At 53.2% G+C, this 15,989-nt stretch overlaps 1 protein-coding gene across 1 annotated transcript; it reads left to right on the top strand.

The window, feature by feature from the left end:
- Positions 1-15,830, top strand: TFAP2E (transcription factor AP-2 epsilon). The gene is made up of 7 exons (XM_068965739.1): positions 1-27; positions 329-805; positions 1,351-1,402; positions 11,286-11,508; positions 13,027-13,145; positions 13,662-13,803; positions 15,548-15,830. Exons 1-7 carry the CDS (start codon positions 1-3, stop codon positions 15,828-15,830), a joined length of 1,323 nt encoding a protein of 440 aa, XP_068821840.1.
- Positions 15,831-15,989: the final 159 nt, after the last annotated feature.

Raw genomic sequence — 15,989 nt, 5'->3', positions numbered from 1 at the left:
ATGCTGGTGCACACTTACTCCGCCATGGTGAGTAGTCTTGGGCACCGGGGCGTGCCCGGCCGGGGATCGGGCAGCCTGGGTGCTGGACCTTCCGTTCCGAGCCTCCCATTTCCAAAGAAATCTCGGATGGAGGGGGCCACAGCGACTGCGCCCGCGGAGAACCGTGCGCACGGGACTGTCCCCAGCCCAAGGTTCCCGCGCCCACGGGTCGTTCAGAGATAGACCTCGGGCCTCGGAAGCGGGCAGGACGGCAGCCGGCCCCTTGGGAGATGAGGAGGGTCCTTTCAATTGCCGCTGGATCGCCTGACGCGCCCCTTTCCTTCCCCAGGAGCGCCCCGACGGGCTGGGCGCAGCGGCCGGCGGGGCCCGCCTGTCGTCACTGCCCCAGGCGGCCTACGGGCCGGCGCCGCCGCTGTGCCACACGCCCACCGCCGCCGACTTCCAGCCGCCCTACTTTCCCCCGCCCTACCCGCAGCCGCCGCTGCCCTACGGCCAGGCGCCCGACGCCGCCGCCGCCTTTCCCCACCTGGCCGGGGACCCGTACGGCGGCCTGGCGCCCCTGGCGCAGCCGCAGCCTCCGCAGGCCGCCTGGGCCGCGCCCCGCGCCGCCGCCCGCGCCCACGACGAGCCGCCCGGCCTGCTGGAGCCGCCCGCCCGCGCCCTGGGCCTCGACCCGCGCCGCGACTACGCCGCCGCTGCTGTGCCGCGGCTCCTGCAAGGCCTGACCGAGGGCGCGCACGGCCTGGCCGACGCGCCCCTCGGCCTCCCCGGGCTGGCGGCCCCGCCGGGCCTGGAGGACCTGCAGGTAAGGCCCGAACAGTCCGCGATGGGCCAGCATCCGCTGCGGTGACTTAGGACCTGGCGGGAGGCAAAGAGTGGTCAGTGCAGAAGTCCGTCCGACTTTTCTCCCAGCCTACCGAGGATGCCCCCCACGTCCTGAGTTGGACGTTGCCTGGCCTTTCAGGTGGCCTGGCTCTGAGTCCGTGAGCCTGGGGTCTGGGTGGCAGCGACCCTTCGCCGAGTAAATGGACAGGGGCTGAACCACTTTGTCCCTCTCCGCTGGGCAATGTAGGGCATCTATGCCCAGTTCTGGTCTACTGGGGCAGCCTGTGTCTGGAGCAAAGAGAGGCGGAGGAATTGCCTGAGGTTCAAAATTCCCTCTTTGAACTGCACGGCGAGGTTCCCAGGGCTCCAACTCGGTCGCAAATGCTGGAGCGCGGGTGAATCCTGGTCCGGCTCGAGGCCGCCGCAGGCGACGGGAGGTGCGCGTTGGGCGGAGCAGACAGCAGGGGCTTGGGAGGCGACAAGAGACTACAGTCTACGAGCCCCCTTACCCTGTCCTATTTGCAGGCCATGGACGAGCCGGGAATGAGCCTCCTGGACCAGTCGGTGATCAAGAAAGGTAAGCAAGAATGGCATGCCTCTGCCAGGGCAGAACTGGGCGAGATGGTGCAAGCCCTGGCACACAGACCCAACGTCTTCCCTACGGCGCGTCCCTCATGTGCATCGCTGAGCTCGGTGGCCACCGGTCACTCTTTCCGGCCCAGTAGAGGGGCTGCGGAGGCTGCAAGCCTGGGCAGCTAGGGTGGTTGGTGAATTGGCCCCAGAGCCTACCAGCCCAGGTGCCCTGGGAGCCCGACCACACTCACTTAGCTACCCTGCCGGCCAAGCCTGTGCAGGGGCCTGGCCTCTCCCTACCAAGGGGGAGGGCACTCTTAGATCTGGAGTAATTTGCGGAACAAGTTAAACCACTTCCCTGTTTCCTAAGAGGTGGTAATAGGGGTGCTATTCCCATGGATGTCATTAAATGATTTCCACTTAGGAGTTTTATGATTTCCTAGCCTGCCAGGTTCTTTCTGCCCCTCCCTTCCCAGCAGGTCCTTGGAAGCCTGGTGGTTTCCCTAGGGAATTTTTTCTCCACTAGGGAGCCTCTTTCAGTGTTCAGGATGAGGGAGCGGGTCTGTGAATATTGTGTCAGGGCATGTGCAGGAGGGTCAGGGCCTGGTGTTGGTGTCTATGTGAGTTTGCAGTCCTGTACATGTCTGAAATATTCCTTTCCTAGGTGTCTTTCTAGTGTTTCTTGGTGTCTCTTGCTGTTGAGTGTGTAATGTGTGTCCATCATGTTGGTGTAATTTCCATGCTTTGGGGGGGTCAGGGTCCCTGTTGTGTCCAGGAACTTGTTTTTTGGCACTGAGGATCTCTAAGGATGGAGAGTTGCTCCCTGTTTATTTTCGGGGTGTTTGTGTCTCTCTGCCCTAGTAAAATCCAGGGGTTTGAGATCTGCCCTCCACTGGATCTTGGGACCTGTGAGTTCTGACAGTGACAGAGAAAAGTGAGAAAGACAGAGACTCAGGAAGCTCAGGCATCCAACAGGCTCCTTGAATTTGGGCAGGGGACGGTGAAGAGAGGAATATGGGGGCACAGACAAGCCCACAGTGCCCAGGGCTGGCACAAGCTGTTTTTCAAACCAGTGAATTCAAGCCTGGGCTCAGTCTGCCCTCCCAGAGAGCATGTGGGTTTCAGGGGGCGGGTACAGGGCATGGGGCAGGACTTGGATTTCCAAGACTTGGGGCTGGGAGTTAGCTGGACCACCTGGAGTATGTGTGGGGAAAGATGAGGGGATAGCCCACCCAGAACCTGGGGGAAGGGGGCACCAGGTACTGGGGCTGTGTTACCTGGAGGTAGAGGTTTGGGGAGGCTGCCTGGAGTCCCAGCAGAGGTGTGCAGTCAGAGCCAGCTCTTTGCTAGAGGCCACTGCCTTGCTTTAGTGAATTTTTCCAAAACCGACGGAAGGAAGAATTCGTCTCCAGTGGCAAGAGCCTGCTGCGGGGCTGCGTCCACCTGGAGATGGTCTCCATGGCCTCAGTTCCCAGTTCCTGACTCCTGCCCCGACTCGGTGGATTAGGGGGGTCTAGACTCACTGACCCCCTAGGGGAAGTGCTCACGTGCTAAATCAATTCTGTCGTGTCCGACTCTTTGCAACCCTATGGACTGTAGCCCACCACGCTCTTCTATCCATGGGATTCTCCAGGCAAGAAAACTGGAGTGGGTTGCTGTGCCCTTCTCCAGGGGATCTTCCTGACCCAGGGATCAAACCCATGTCTCTTACACCTTCCACATGGGCAGGCGGGTTCTTTACCACTAGGGCCACCTGGGAAGCCCAAGGAACCTGGGGATTTCTGCTTTGGGAAAGGGTAGAAAAATGGGCCTCTGAGTACCTTAAACCCCAGTCCCCTGCTCAGAGCCAGGACAAGAGACTGGCTACAAAGAGGAGCTAAAACTGCCTAAAACTCCCAGCCCCAAACTTCCATAAATTCTGGGTCCTAGGGGTGCGCGAGGATCCCCCAAAGCAGCCCCAAGAACACAGGGAGTGGGGCCAGGATTCGCGAGTGCTGCGCGCTGACCCCGGCAGGTGCGGGATGGATGTGGGCGCCCGTGCTGCGCGGGATGTCGCCGTCGCGGGCGCGCACACCGGCCCGACTGCAGTGTCAGCCCGTGGGTGGGACGGCGACCTGAGTTAGGGACTGCACGCTGGGAGCCCCAACCTGGACAGAGAGTCACAGCCCCGGGCAGTGCCGCAAAGAGGGAGGAGCGAGAGCTGGATCTCCCAGATGAAGGAGGAGGCTGGTTCCCAAGCGGCGAACTTGGCCTTTGGCTGGCGGCGGGCGCGGCTAGCCTTCGAGGAGGAGACGGAGTTCGTGCGGCACTTTGCGGCTTTGCAACCAGACAGGCGGAGCCCATCCTCGAAGGTCAGGCCTCGGAAAGCCCTCGCACGGGCGACCTAGCTGTGGCCACGCAGATGGCCCAGTTGAAGCCCTGCGTCCTGGAGCCTCCTCGCCCCACACAGCAGGCGATTTTCGTTTGCGCTCTCCGCAGTCACTGCGGGACTCCCGCCACGCCGCCAGCCACGTGGGCGCGGTTGGTTAGCTTCCTTCTTCGCCCTCGTGTCTTTCCGAAGGTTTGGGGAGCCCCGGTCCCGTCCTGAAGTCCTCTGGCACCTGCCAGGAGCGATGGAGGACCGTCCCACTCCTGGATTTCCAGAAAGTCCTGGAGTTACAGAATTATGCAAAGCCCTGAAATTATAGAAACTCGTTCTTGGCTAGCTGCAGCAAGGACCTCATTCCTCCAGCTCCTCCTGGCCCTGGCGGGAGGGGCAGCTGTGTGAGGGGCGGCTGGGGTCCTGGATGTGAAAGGGAGGCAGCCCCAGCCTTACCCCAGAAGCCGCCTTCCTACTTGAAGGCGGCCTCAGGCCTCCGCCTTGACCGTGAGTCAGAGAAGGCCAGGCGGGGGAGGGGCGGCAAGGCCCCACCACACACCTGCAGGTTGGCCGCCCCTGGCAGCCGGGGCAGCTGTGCGGCAGCGATGGCAGATGGGGCTGAGGCTGAGCCGGAGGGAAGCGGGGAGCCCTCAATTTTCTACCTACATTTGTCACTTTCAGTTTTGTGACCTGTCCTCAGGGCACAGAAATGGGGCAGTACTGGCCAGAGAGACAGACAGGGACACGAATATCGGCAGTGAGCCGTTTTGTACAGGTCGTAGCGGGAGCTCAAAAGACAAGCGGTGAGTGCCTGAAGTTGAAACATCAGCATGAGGCTCAGGAGGTGGTACGGAGGTTTGTTGAATGAATGAGTGACAGGGTTTGAAGTCTGAGTGCATTCGGAGAGGTCGTGTACAAATGGCCGAGCTCCACTGGCCCCACCGGGCATGGCATGTGTATGTGGCCTCTCTTTGGAAAGACCAACAGGTTTAAAAAGGTTAAACATCTCTATGGGTTTCTGACCACACTGTCACGGCTGGAGGGGAGTGGTTTGGGGATGAGAACGGAGGTGTTCCTCCTTCCCCCCAGGAGAGTGAGTAGTTGCAGAATTTCAGACGGGGAAATCCCTTGCTGGGCTCTGTTCTCCGCCTTCAGGACAGGGGCTATGATGTGAGCAGTCACCCTTTCCTCCGCTCTCCCTGGCTCTGGGAAGGAAAAGGGAAATGGGGAGTTTCTGGGCTTCAGAGGAGCGCCAGGTTTGGGGTGAAATAAGTGAGGAACTCACTTGAAGCAAGATTGGGAGCTCAGTAATCAAGATAAATAATGCATCTTAGCGCAATATTTTTTACATTTTTAAATGCAAAATATATCCACAATACACAGGATACCAGAATTTTACACAAAGATGGAATCTGACTCTCGGTTCTACAACCCTACCTCACTTGCCTCCCAGGCTACCTACCGTAGGCCACAGCATGAGACTAATATATAGTGAAGTTGCTCAGTAATGTCCGACTCTTTGCGACCCCATAGACCGTAGCCTACCAGGCTCCTCTATCTATGGGATTTTCCAGGCAATAGTCCTGGAGTGGATGCCATTTCCTTCTCCAGGGGGGTCTTCCCAACCCAGGGGTCGAACCCGGGTCTCCCACATTGTAGACAGACGCTTCACCATCTGAGCCACCAGCACAGACTAAAAAACCAGTGCAAATGAACTGTGGACTCTGCCTGAGGGCAGCATAGCACCTGCAGGGCAGTGAAGGGTAGGAGTTATAGTTAAAAAAAAGGGAGGAGAGAGTGAGAGGGTGGGGATTAGCAGGTACAAAATAAGCTGCAAGGACAATACAACACAGGGGACATAGCCATTATTTTATCATGACTATAAGTAGACTATATCTTTAAAAATTGTGAATTGTTATGTTGTATCCGTGCATATTATGTAATATTGTACATCAACTATAGCTCAATTAAAAGAAATTAAAATTTGAAATAAAAGGAACCCTCCAGGAACTTCCCTGGTGGTCCAGTGGTTAAGACTTCAAGCTCCCAATGCAGAAGGCATGAGTTTGATCCCTGGTTGAGGAGCTAAGATCACACAAGCCACATGACTCGGCCAAGAAATCAAAAAATTTAAAAAAGAAACCCTCTAGCAGTTGGTGAGATGGAAACTTAACCCGCAGGTCCCACTGGGGAAGGTGAGGGAACTCAGGTGGGCTGGGAGGAGGGTCAGGACCCCTCCTGTCTGCTTTCCTCCTCCCTCTCCCCACATCCTTGGGTTGGTGGTACCCTAAGTGTGGTCTAAGGAACCACACGCATCAAATCCCCAATGGGTGCTTGTTTAAGAAAATGAAGATTTCCTGGGCACCATCTCACATCTACTGAAGGAGAATCCCTGGAAATATGGCCCTGGGACTTCATTTTTTAAAAACTGATTGACTGAAGTAAAATTTACATACCTGAAATTCACCCATTGGAAGAGTACAATTCAAGGATTTTTAGTATACTTATAGAGTTGTGTGACCATTACCACAGTCTGTTTTAAGACATTTCCAACACCCCCCCCCCAAATTCCTCTATTCTCGTTTGTAATTAATACCCACTCCAAGCTTTAGGCAACCACTGATCTGCCTTCTGTCTATATGTTTTCATATACTGGACATATTATATAAATGAAACACATATATAAATATGCCAACTTTTGCATCTAGCTTCTTGTACTTTTAATCTTTTTGAGGTTCATCTGTGTTGTAGATTTTATTAGTAGGTCGTCCTTTTTATTGCTTAGTAGTACTCCATTGTATGGATGGAGCACATTTTGTTTATTCCTTCATCAGTTGATGGACTCTGGGTTTGTTTCCACTTTTTGGCTAGCATGAATAATACTGCTGTGATCATTCACAATGCATCTTTGTGTGGACATGTTTTCACTGCTTTTAAATTCCTAGGAGTGGAATTGTGAGATTTTTATGAGTTTGTCTTTAATTGTTTAAAGAAACTCCCAAGCTGTTTTCTAAAGCAGCTGTACTATTTTACATTCCTACCAAATAGATGTGAGGATTCCAGTTTCTTCACATCGTCATCTGCACTTGATATGTCTGTCTGTTTGATTATAGCCTTCCTGGTGAGTATCTCAGTATATTTTTAATTTGCATTTCCTTAATCACTAGTGATGTTGAGCTCTTTCTCATATGCTTACTAGCCACTCATATCTCATTTGTAGTGAAACATCTATTCACATGTTTTGAATATTCTCTAATTGGGTTATTTATCTCACTATTGAATTATAAGAATTCATATATTCTGGATCCACATCCTTGATAAGATATAGGATTTGCAGATATCTTATTCAGGAGTATCTCGTTCATTTTTTAGAAGAGCTTTTATTTATTTGGCCACGTAGGGGTCTCGGTTGAGTCACACGGGGTCTTCACTGGGTCGTGCGGGGTCTTTCGTTGTGGTGCGTGGACTCTAGCTGCAGCATGTAGGCTCACCTGTTGTGGTGCGTGGGCCCAGCTGCTCTGCCGCACGGGGGATCCTAGCTCCCCAACCAGGGATGGAACCCACATCCCCTGCATTGCAAGGCAGATTCCCAACCTCAGGACCACCAGGGAAGCCCCTCGTTTTCTTAATAGTGTCTTTTCACGTGCAAAAGTCTTTTATTTTGATGAAATCCAGTTTCGTGATTTTCTTTTGTGGATCATGTTTTGGTTTTGTATGAGGAACTCTGTGCCCAATCCAACGTCAGGAGAGCTTTTCTCCTGTATTTTATGCTGGAAAGAATTGCAGTGTTAACCAGCTTTCTGAGCATCTGTGGCACACTCCCCAGAATCAGTGGTCAGAACGTATCTCCCACCTGTGGACAGAGTGTGTAGACTTGTGGTGTGTGTGGGGGGGGTCTTATCTGCAGGCATGTGTACATGTGAATGGCTTCTGCATGCGTGACCAGGGGGACACCATGAGTAGACCACTTCAGCTTCAGGACTCACTGTGGTATGGGAGACAGACGCCAGTGTCCCTGCCTTGCAATCTGTGCTAGTTAATTCCCACCTTTACGACTGCTCTTTCCCCAGGCCATCTGCTTCCCTTCCTAACCCTGGCTTCACACCCATCATTTTTGAAGGAAGAAGCTCCGAGGGGAAAGATACAGATAAGTGGGAGGAAGTGGGGGGAAGCAGCAAAGTCTTTAATCATATAGACAAACACTTGTCTTGCACTATGCTAGCTGCACCTATGTCTGCATAAATCTGGCATATACTCTATATTTAAATATATCAACAGTAGCAAAAGCACCTGCAGATATCCTTATGTATATTGCTGCATTCCTGCAACATTGGAGAAGGGCAGAGCCTGTGTGTATAGAGCTGGGCTCACTGTCTGTTGTTAAGTGTACACATGCACGGGGTCACCCTCGTTGCTGTGTAGCAGGGCATGTAGTTTTTATGTATAGACATTTGTGTGACACGTGTGCTCACATATGTCCCTGTTTGCACATGCACAAACGGCTTCACCCAGCTTTGGTCTCTCTCCTGGTACAGAGCCTGGCCTCAGGGGTCTCCAGACTTTAATAAAAGCCGGATGGAGGAGGCTGCTGGGGAGAGAAGAATTTTCTATTCTTCTGACCATTCCTTCTGCCTAGGAATCATGGGCGACCGGACAGTCTCTTTACCCTTCTTGTTAATTTATTAATTCATAGTTTTATTTTTTTAAGTCAAGCTTGAGGTATAATTTACATATAGTACAGTTCACCCTTTTAAAATGTGCATTTCTATGAATTTTTTTTAAAACTCAGTTTTTATTTGACTGTGGTGAGCTTTAGTTGAGGGACATGAAATCTTAGATCTTTGTTGCAGCATATGAGATTCCACATCTAGTTCTTAGCCACTGTACCACCAAGGACGTCCCTAAACTTTTGAATCAGTTGCCAGTGTTTAAAAATCCAGGGAATTCCCTGATGGTCCAGAGGTTAGGATTTCATGCTTCCATTGCATGGGGTGTGGGTTCAATCCCTGGTCAGGGCACTAAGTTCCCATAAGCTGCACAGTGCAGTGAAAAAAAATAATCCAGAGATATCACCTAGAAACCTCAAAATCTGGTCTTACCAGCAAAAACAAACCAAAACCCTGAACAAGCTGAGTTCTGGCAGTGTTGGTGTGTCCTACATGGTAACACTCTCCCATTAACTGCTGCGCTCCCCACTTTGAAGTCTACAACTATGCTGTCCACTGTAGGATCTATCGGCCGCGTGTGGCTATAGAGCACTTGAAATGTGGCTAATCCAAATTAAGATGGGTTGTAAGTATAAAATATGTGTTGAGTTTTGAAGACCAAGTACAAGAAAATAATGTAAAATAGCTCATTCATAATTTTCAAAATTTTGATTGTATGACTCAGTGATAATGTTTTTATTTATTGGGGTAAGTAAAATATATTAAAATTAGTCTTACTGTGTTTCTCACTTTTTAAAAATGGGGCTTCTGGAAAATATAAATTTATATATGTGGCTCAGAGTGTATTGGTCTTAGACAGTGTGGTCGAGAGCCTAAAGGACAGATGGAGGACCAGACAGGACAGGTAGGGAGGGCTGGACCACAAGCTAGGTCCCACTTTTTAAAGAAAATTTGGCCACACTGTGCAACATGTGGGATCTTAGTTTCCTGACCAGGGATGGACCCGTGTCCCCTGCATTGGCAGGCAGACCACCAGGGAAGTCCCAAGAAGGGCGCTGTGACAGCTACGGTCATCATCAAAGGCCAGGACCCATCTCTGTTCCTTATTGCTGAGCCAGCTTAACTATTAATACTTTAAACTTTAAGTTTCTTTATCTTGAGATGGGGATAGAAAATACCATCTACTCCACAGACCTGTTAATGTGAAGCCCTTGATTGGCACTCACTGGAGGGTAGGCAGCATCATTCTGCTCAGCTATGGAGCTAGAATTTGATTCTCAGGCACTGATGAGTTCTAGGCTGGGGAGTGATGGATGTTTCAGAAAGATCCCTCTGGAGCAGGGGCTGTGCAGAAATTCAGGTGGGAAGTGAGTGAGTGTCCCTCCATACCTGTGGCTGCATCCAGGCATGTGGAGAAAAGAAAGCCCTAGGCCACAGTGATAGGTGGGATGGGGTGGGAGAGGGCGGTGTGGAGGGCCTCACTGAGGTTTCTGGCTGGGCGAAGGCAGGGAGGGTTTCAATGCACGTTCAGAGAGGGGAAAGCTGGAGGGGCTCTGCCAGGCCAGGGACTGGGCCAGCCTTGCTTGCCTGTGCCTTCTCTAGGCACAGTTCCCCGCACACCGGTGCTCAGCGAACATTTTGCCAGATGACTGGAGGGCCAAGTGCCACCTTTGAGACCACAGCCCAGGGCTTACTACTGGTACTAAGTCTATCAGCTACATGATTTCAGGCACATTATTTCACCTCTCTGGGCTTCAGTCTCTCATCTGTAAAATGGGGATAGTAAACGTAGCCTCTTGTTCTGAGGATTCAGTGAGGTTATTGGTAGAAAGTGAAAGTGAAAGTGAAGTCGCACATAGTATATAGTATATAGTATAGTGAGTGCTCATTGACTCTTGGCCTCGGGATCTCCACTTGATCCCCCTCCCCAAACACAGAAAGCCTGCCTTTTCTACTAAGTCTCTCACTTCCTCTAAAGAAGAAAAGCCCAAGGGGAAACAAGTGCCTCAGTCATTCTCCCTTCCCCCTGAGGCTTAGCAGGAGAATGGAGGTTAGACTGCAGGAAGAACTTTCTTTTAGAGCCAAGAGTGTCCAAATGCGTGTTACAAAATGAACTTCTCAGATTCCCTTCCCTCCTCTTCATAGATATTAGTACAAACTTAGAGAGTATTGGGGGAGGGAACGATAGGGGATGTCTCTTTATTCCTGGACTCCTTGACGTCCCAGAGTGATTTAGTGGGAAGAGGGCCAGGGTTGGGGGCCTAATGGGGCCATAACCTCCCTGTCCCTGGAATGGGGGAGTCCAAAGCCCCCCGGCCTTTCACTGACCTGAGATGGTGGGGAGACATGGGGAGCACAGGTGAGTGGGAACAGGGAGTCGGGGCTTCCTTGTGATCACATAGATCTGGCTGGGCCCTGCTGCAGTGACCCAGGAATCCAGTCTCCAGCTCACATTCCGTTTCCTTATTTCCAACACCCTCTGTGATCATGCATGCCCAAACTCCCAAGACTGCTGAGGCTGTTTGATTTTTAACAGGGAACCAGCCTGACTCAATGAGGGGAGTCGGGGTTCCAGAGCCAGAGAACTTTGAGTTTCATTTCCACCACCCATTGGCTGAGTGAACATGAGTGAGTCACGTTAGCCTCATGCTTCAGTCTCTTCTCTTGTAAAGCAGGGTTAGTGGAACATCCTTCTGGAAGGTGCTGGGACGTGCAGAAGCAGCTGTGTGTGCACAGCATGTGAGCACGGTGCCGACGCGCAGCTGGCGCCTCAGCAGCGCACTCGTAGCCCAGCTGGCCAGTGCCCCGTGGCCCCGTGCTCAGTGTTGTCTCTCTCCCTTGCTCTCGCTTCTGCTCCACAGTCCCCATCCCCTCCAAAGCCAGCAGCCTTTCAGCCCTCTCAATGGCCAAAGACAGCTTGGTTGGCGGCATCACGAACCCCAGTGAGGTCTTCTGCTCCGTGCCCGGCCGGCTCTCTCTGCTCAGCTCGACGTCCAAGTACAAGGTGACGGTGGGGGAGGTCCAGCGGCGACTCTCACCTCCCGAGTGCCTCAATGCCTCTCTCCTGGGTGGTGTCCTTCGCAGGTAGGAAGGCCAGCCCACAGCTCCCTGCCCAGGGTCAAGGCTAAAACCTGTGCTCCTTTCAGACTTTCTCAGGGGTTTGGAGAGGGGACGGCCCCACCCCAGGACACACAGGGTCATCTCCACCTCAGTCTCCCAGGAGGATTATGTATGCTCTCTGGACAGGCCTATGTCCTTGGCAGCTCCCATGGGTCTGCAGGCTGGAGGCTGGGGGTAGAGAAGAGCCTGGGTACTGAGAAGGGATGCAGGACTCACCCACATTGGGCACGATGGACAAGGCTGGGTTAGGGGAAGGGACAGCCCCCACCCCACCCGGAAAAAGGGTCCCCAGGACTTAAGGCCCATTCCCTGTGTCAGTTATAAGCTTCTCTGGTGTGTGTGTTCTGAGCAGGGAGCACGGGGTCCATGGTTTGTCTTCACAATTGGGTCTGTCTCTGCGTATGTCCTTGTGCCTGGGTAGGTATTTCTGCTTCAGGACTATGACTTTTGATGTATTTGAGGATAGTGTTTGTGTGCATGCTTGCATGTGTGTTTGTATATGTATGTGGTGTAGGGAGTGGATCAGGAGTATATGTTTCCATGAGTGTGAGTTTCCTGTGTTACTTTCAGTGGGATGTGTTGGTTAGAGTATGTTCTACTCTGTGTGTCTGTGTGAGTATATGCTTACCTTTGTGTGGGGCTTCCCAGGTGGTGCAGTGGTCAAGAGTTGCCCTGCAAAGCAGGAGGGTTCAGTCCCTGGGTCAGGAAGATTCCCTGGAGTAGGAAATGGCAACCCACTCCAGTATTCTTGCCTGGAAAATTCCATGGACAGAGGAGCCTGGTGGGCTCCAGTGCATGGGGGTCGCAAAGTCAGGCACGACTGCGTGACTGAGCACAGCACCCTTGGGTAGGAGCCGCATTTGTGCGGGTGTGGGAGCGTCCCCTTATGCCTGGTCTCTGAGCATCCCAGAGCGGCTTGTGTGAGTCCATGGGTGTCTGCACAAATGTCCCTGGGGTCCTGACTTGGTGTGGACACGTGTTTCTGTGTCCTAGACCTCTGAGACTGTGTCTCTGTTGGTGTGCATGTCTCTGTTCTTGGTCCTCAGTGTGTTTCATCTGTGTGTGTCTATGTGCCCCTGGGCAGCTGTGTGTATAACAATGTCTCCCATGTATCTCTCTGTGTTTCCCGTTTGTCTCTGGGCCTGCATGTCCCTGGGTAGCTATGCTGATATACACAGGTAGGAGAAAGAACCCTGAGATGCTGGTCCATCCTGCCCCACCTTGGGCTGTCCCTGCTATTGGGAGGATTAGGGAGAAATGAGGCGGTTCCTGGAGCTGGATGTAGGGCCCCCTTTCCCATCGTGGCTGCAAACCCAGTAAGATTACGAAGAGATTGGGATCGGGCAGGTGGAGACCCCAGCGTGTCCCCAGGGCCAGACTTAGGCCTCGCAGGGTTGGTGGAGGCAGCAAGGCCCTGTTGGCTCACTGAGCACACACGATTCTCTCTTCATAGTGTGTGTGTCTCTCTGTGTGCACGTCCAGGGCCAAGTCCAAGAATGGAGGCCGGTGCCTGCGCGAGCGGCTGGAGAAGATTGGGCTCAACCTGCCAGCTGGCCGTCGCAAGGCCGCCAACGTGACCCTGCTGACTTCGCTAGTAGAGGGTGAGGCCCGAGGGGCCACGAGCCACCACCCAGTGTGACTGTGTGTGACTGTCTCAGATGCAGGAGGGTGTGTTTAGTCATATGTGTGTTCTCTGTGCCCCATATGAAAGGGGTGTGTGTGAAATGTGTGCAGTCTTTACGTGTATACACAGCACACAGGTGTATGTGCTGGTGAAGTAGAGTGTGTGTGTGTGTGTGTGTGTGTGTGTGAGGAAGAGTGGCCAGTGTTTGAATATGGTAGAGATGAGGGGGTTAGAGTCCCCTCCCTGGAGGCTGGTGACTCTGAGCTCAATCATCTTGAGTTCTCAAGCTCAGCTCCCACCCATGAGCTCAGAGGCCTTCCAAGAAGGGAGGGCAGTGGGTTGCAACTAGGGCTGAGAGGGGAATCGGAAGAAGAGGGAAACAGAAGCAGAATGGAGGCTGGCCCTGGTCAGGGGTTGGAGGGTCCAGGCTGTGCTCCAGGCTCAGAGGTACACCTGGCGTTGTGATGTCTCATCTCTGCCGCCCCTCCCTCAGGAGAGGCCGTACACCTGGCCCGAGACTTTGGCTACGTCTGTGAGACCGAGTTCCCTGCCAAGGCAGCTGCCGAGTACCTGTGCCGACAACACGCTGACCCCGGGGAGCTGCATGGCCGCAAGAGCATGCTGCTGGCTGCCAAGTGAGTGAGGGCGCCGTGCACAGGCTGCCGTGGGTGCCCTACACGGGCACCTATGGGTGCAGGGCACGAACACGGGCGCCAAGCACAGGCACAGTAGGCACCATGTGTACCCGTGATGGACACACGGTGTGTGATCCACTGCACACACCTAGGCTCCACGCTGCACGTGACAGGGCACACGTGGACATGTGAGCATAGCTGAGTTCTCTATGTCACAAACACAGTGTCAGGACAGGCTCACACAGAAGCCCAGGTGTGGGTACCACGGCCCCATGGCACCCATGGCAAGGCTGAGGGTCTCTCGCCTTGCGCCCCATTCCTGGGCCTTGCCAATCAGCCCCTCTGCTCCTGGCGCCTCCATCAGGGCACCCAGCCAGGCCCCTATGTTGCCCCTACTTTGTCCTTACTTCACGCCTGACCCCTCTACAAGTCTCACGGATGCCTCCCTCACCCTACCCACATGCCAGTTCAGTGCTGGTCTCCTCGTCTCACTCCCGGACGTTTGCCCCAGCGCCCCTCTGTTCCCCCAGCCGTCCGCCCCGCACATGCACTACTCTACCCAAGAACCTTCAAAGGCTCCCACTGGTACTGCATCGATTTTCAAACTAGGTTCTATTGGGACGCTGCAGAGCCTGCGTAATGAACTGATGTTTGACGAAGATTTACCTTTTAGGAAGGGTTCCCTTGCAAGAAGAGACAGATACAGGGCAGTTTGAAAACCACCATTCAAAATAAAATCCAGACTCCTTTGAGGACCCCCATAATGTGGTCAGCACAAACTCCACCCGCTCCACCTGCCCCTCTTGCTCTCTCCTGCCCTCCCATTCTTGGGCTTGCTCTTCCGCCTAGAATGACATTCAGTCCTTCCACCTGAGGCAGTTCTTCATATCACAACTCCATCCTCCCTTCTTCACAGTTCCCTCAAGTGCGCTAGGCAGAAAGGGACTCACAGACTCATGGGACTGCCACGACCCATCAACTGCCATGACTCATTGGGGCCTTTGAGACTGTCTAGGGCAGGACCCACCTCACTCATTAATCAGCTAACTCAGCAAGCCCTTCCTGGGTCCCAGTCATGTCTAAGATGCTGACTGGGTTCCTTGGTGATGCAAAGGGAAGACACAAGTGGTTCTCCTGCCTGAGGTGGACACAGGATGCATAGAGAAATGAATGATGGCTGCAGAATGGAGTTGGATTCAACTTCCAGCCTAGTCACTTGGACAGGTCATCTAATCGTCAGAAACTTAACGAGTTTCCTCTTCCATGTGACAGGGATAACAATACCGATTTGTTGTGAGGTTAAGTGAGCTGATACAGACAGTGTGCTTGGCACAGAATCCAGGTCTCAACTCATATTCACTGCTAGCTATTATTTCAGTTATTTAAGGCAGACTCTGGATTGTTCCCCAATAATTTCATAAACAAAGCTCTTGAAGCATTGGCTGTTTTGGGTGCAGGTGTGGGTAGGAGAGAGAATCAAGGAAAGTTTCCTGGACAAGGCAGGAGTTGAGCTGGACTTGGAATGTGGGCAGAATATCCACAGGAAAAGCAATCGTAGGGTATCGGCATGTGCTGTTTATTCGCTGTGTGATATTGGGCAAGTCAGTTTCCACCTCTGAACCTTCGTTTACTTCTCGGTAACATGGGTATGACCATCATTTGTTGACTGTTGGGTCAGCAATATGTATGATGTCCAGCTGAACTCAGACCTGTCTCTAACCTCTGACCCTCCTTCCCCAACCAGGCAGATCTGTAAGGAGTTTGCAGACTTGATGGCGCAGGACCGCTCACCGCTGGGCAACAGTCGCCCAGCGCTCGTCCTGGAGCCGGGAGTGCAGAGCTGTCTGACACACTTCAGCCTCATCACCCATGGTTTCGGCGGGCCCGCCATCTGTGCTGCCCTCACTGCCTTCCAGAACTACTTACTGGAGTCACTCAAGGGGCTGGACAAGATGTTTCTAAGCAGTGTGGGCAGTGGGCACAGTGACAGCAAGGCGTCAGAGAAGGATGCCAAACATCGGAAGTAACCGCTTGCCCCACCCCATCCCTAAGGGGCTCCCAAGATCTGAAATGAGGTCTTTCCTCCTAGGGGTGGGCCTGAAAGCATTCAAAGGTGGGGCTGGAGTCAGACCAGAAAAAGAACATTCCTCCAGAAACCCATGAGTTAGGGATCTGGGTTGGAGTAA

The sequence above is a fragment of the Capricornis sumatraensis genome, chromosome 2 (assembly GCF_032405125.1).
Source record: "Capricornis sumatraensis isolate serow.1 chromosome 2, serow.2, whole genome shotgun sequence".
Classification (NCBI taxonomy): Eukaryota; Metazoa; Chordata; class Mammalia; order Artiodactyla; family Bovidae; genus Capricornis; species Capricornis sumatraensis.
The sequence above is the reverse complement of the archived record's forward strand: the minus strand, read 5'-3'. Positions and strand labels throughout refer to the sequence as shown.

Coding starts and splice junctions, on each gene's coding strand:
- TFAP2E (XM_068965739.1), top strand. CDS start 1: ATGCTGGTGCACACTTACTCCGCCATG. Junction 28..328: donor TGCACACTTACTCCGCCATG/GTGAGTAGTCTT, acceptor TTCCTTCCCCAG/GAGCGCCCCGACGGGCTGGG. Junction 806..1,350: donor CGGGCCTGGAGGACCTGCAG/GTAAGGCCCGAA, acceptor TCCTATTTGCAG/GCCATGGACGAGCCGGGAAT.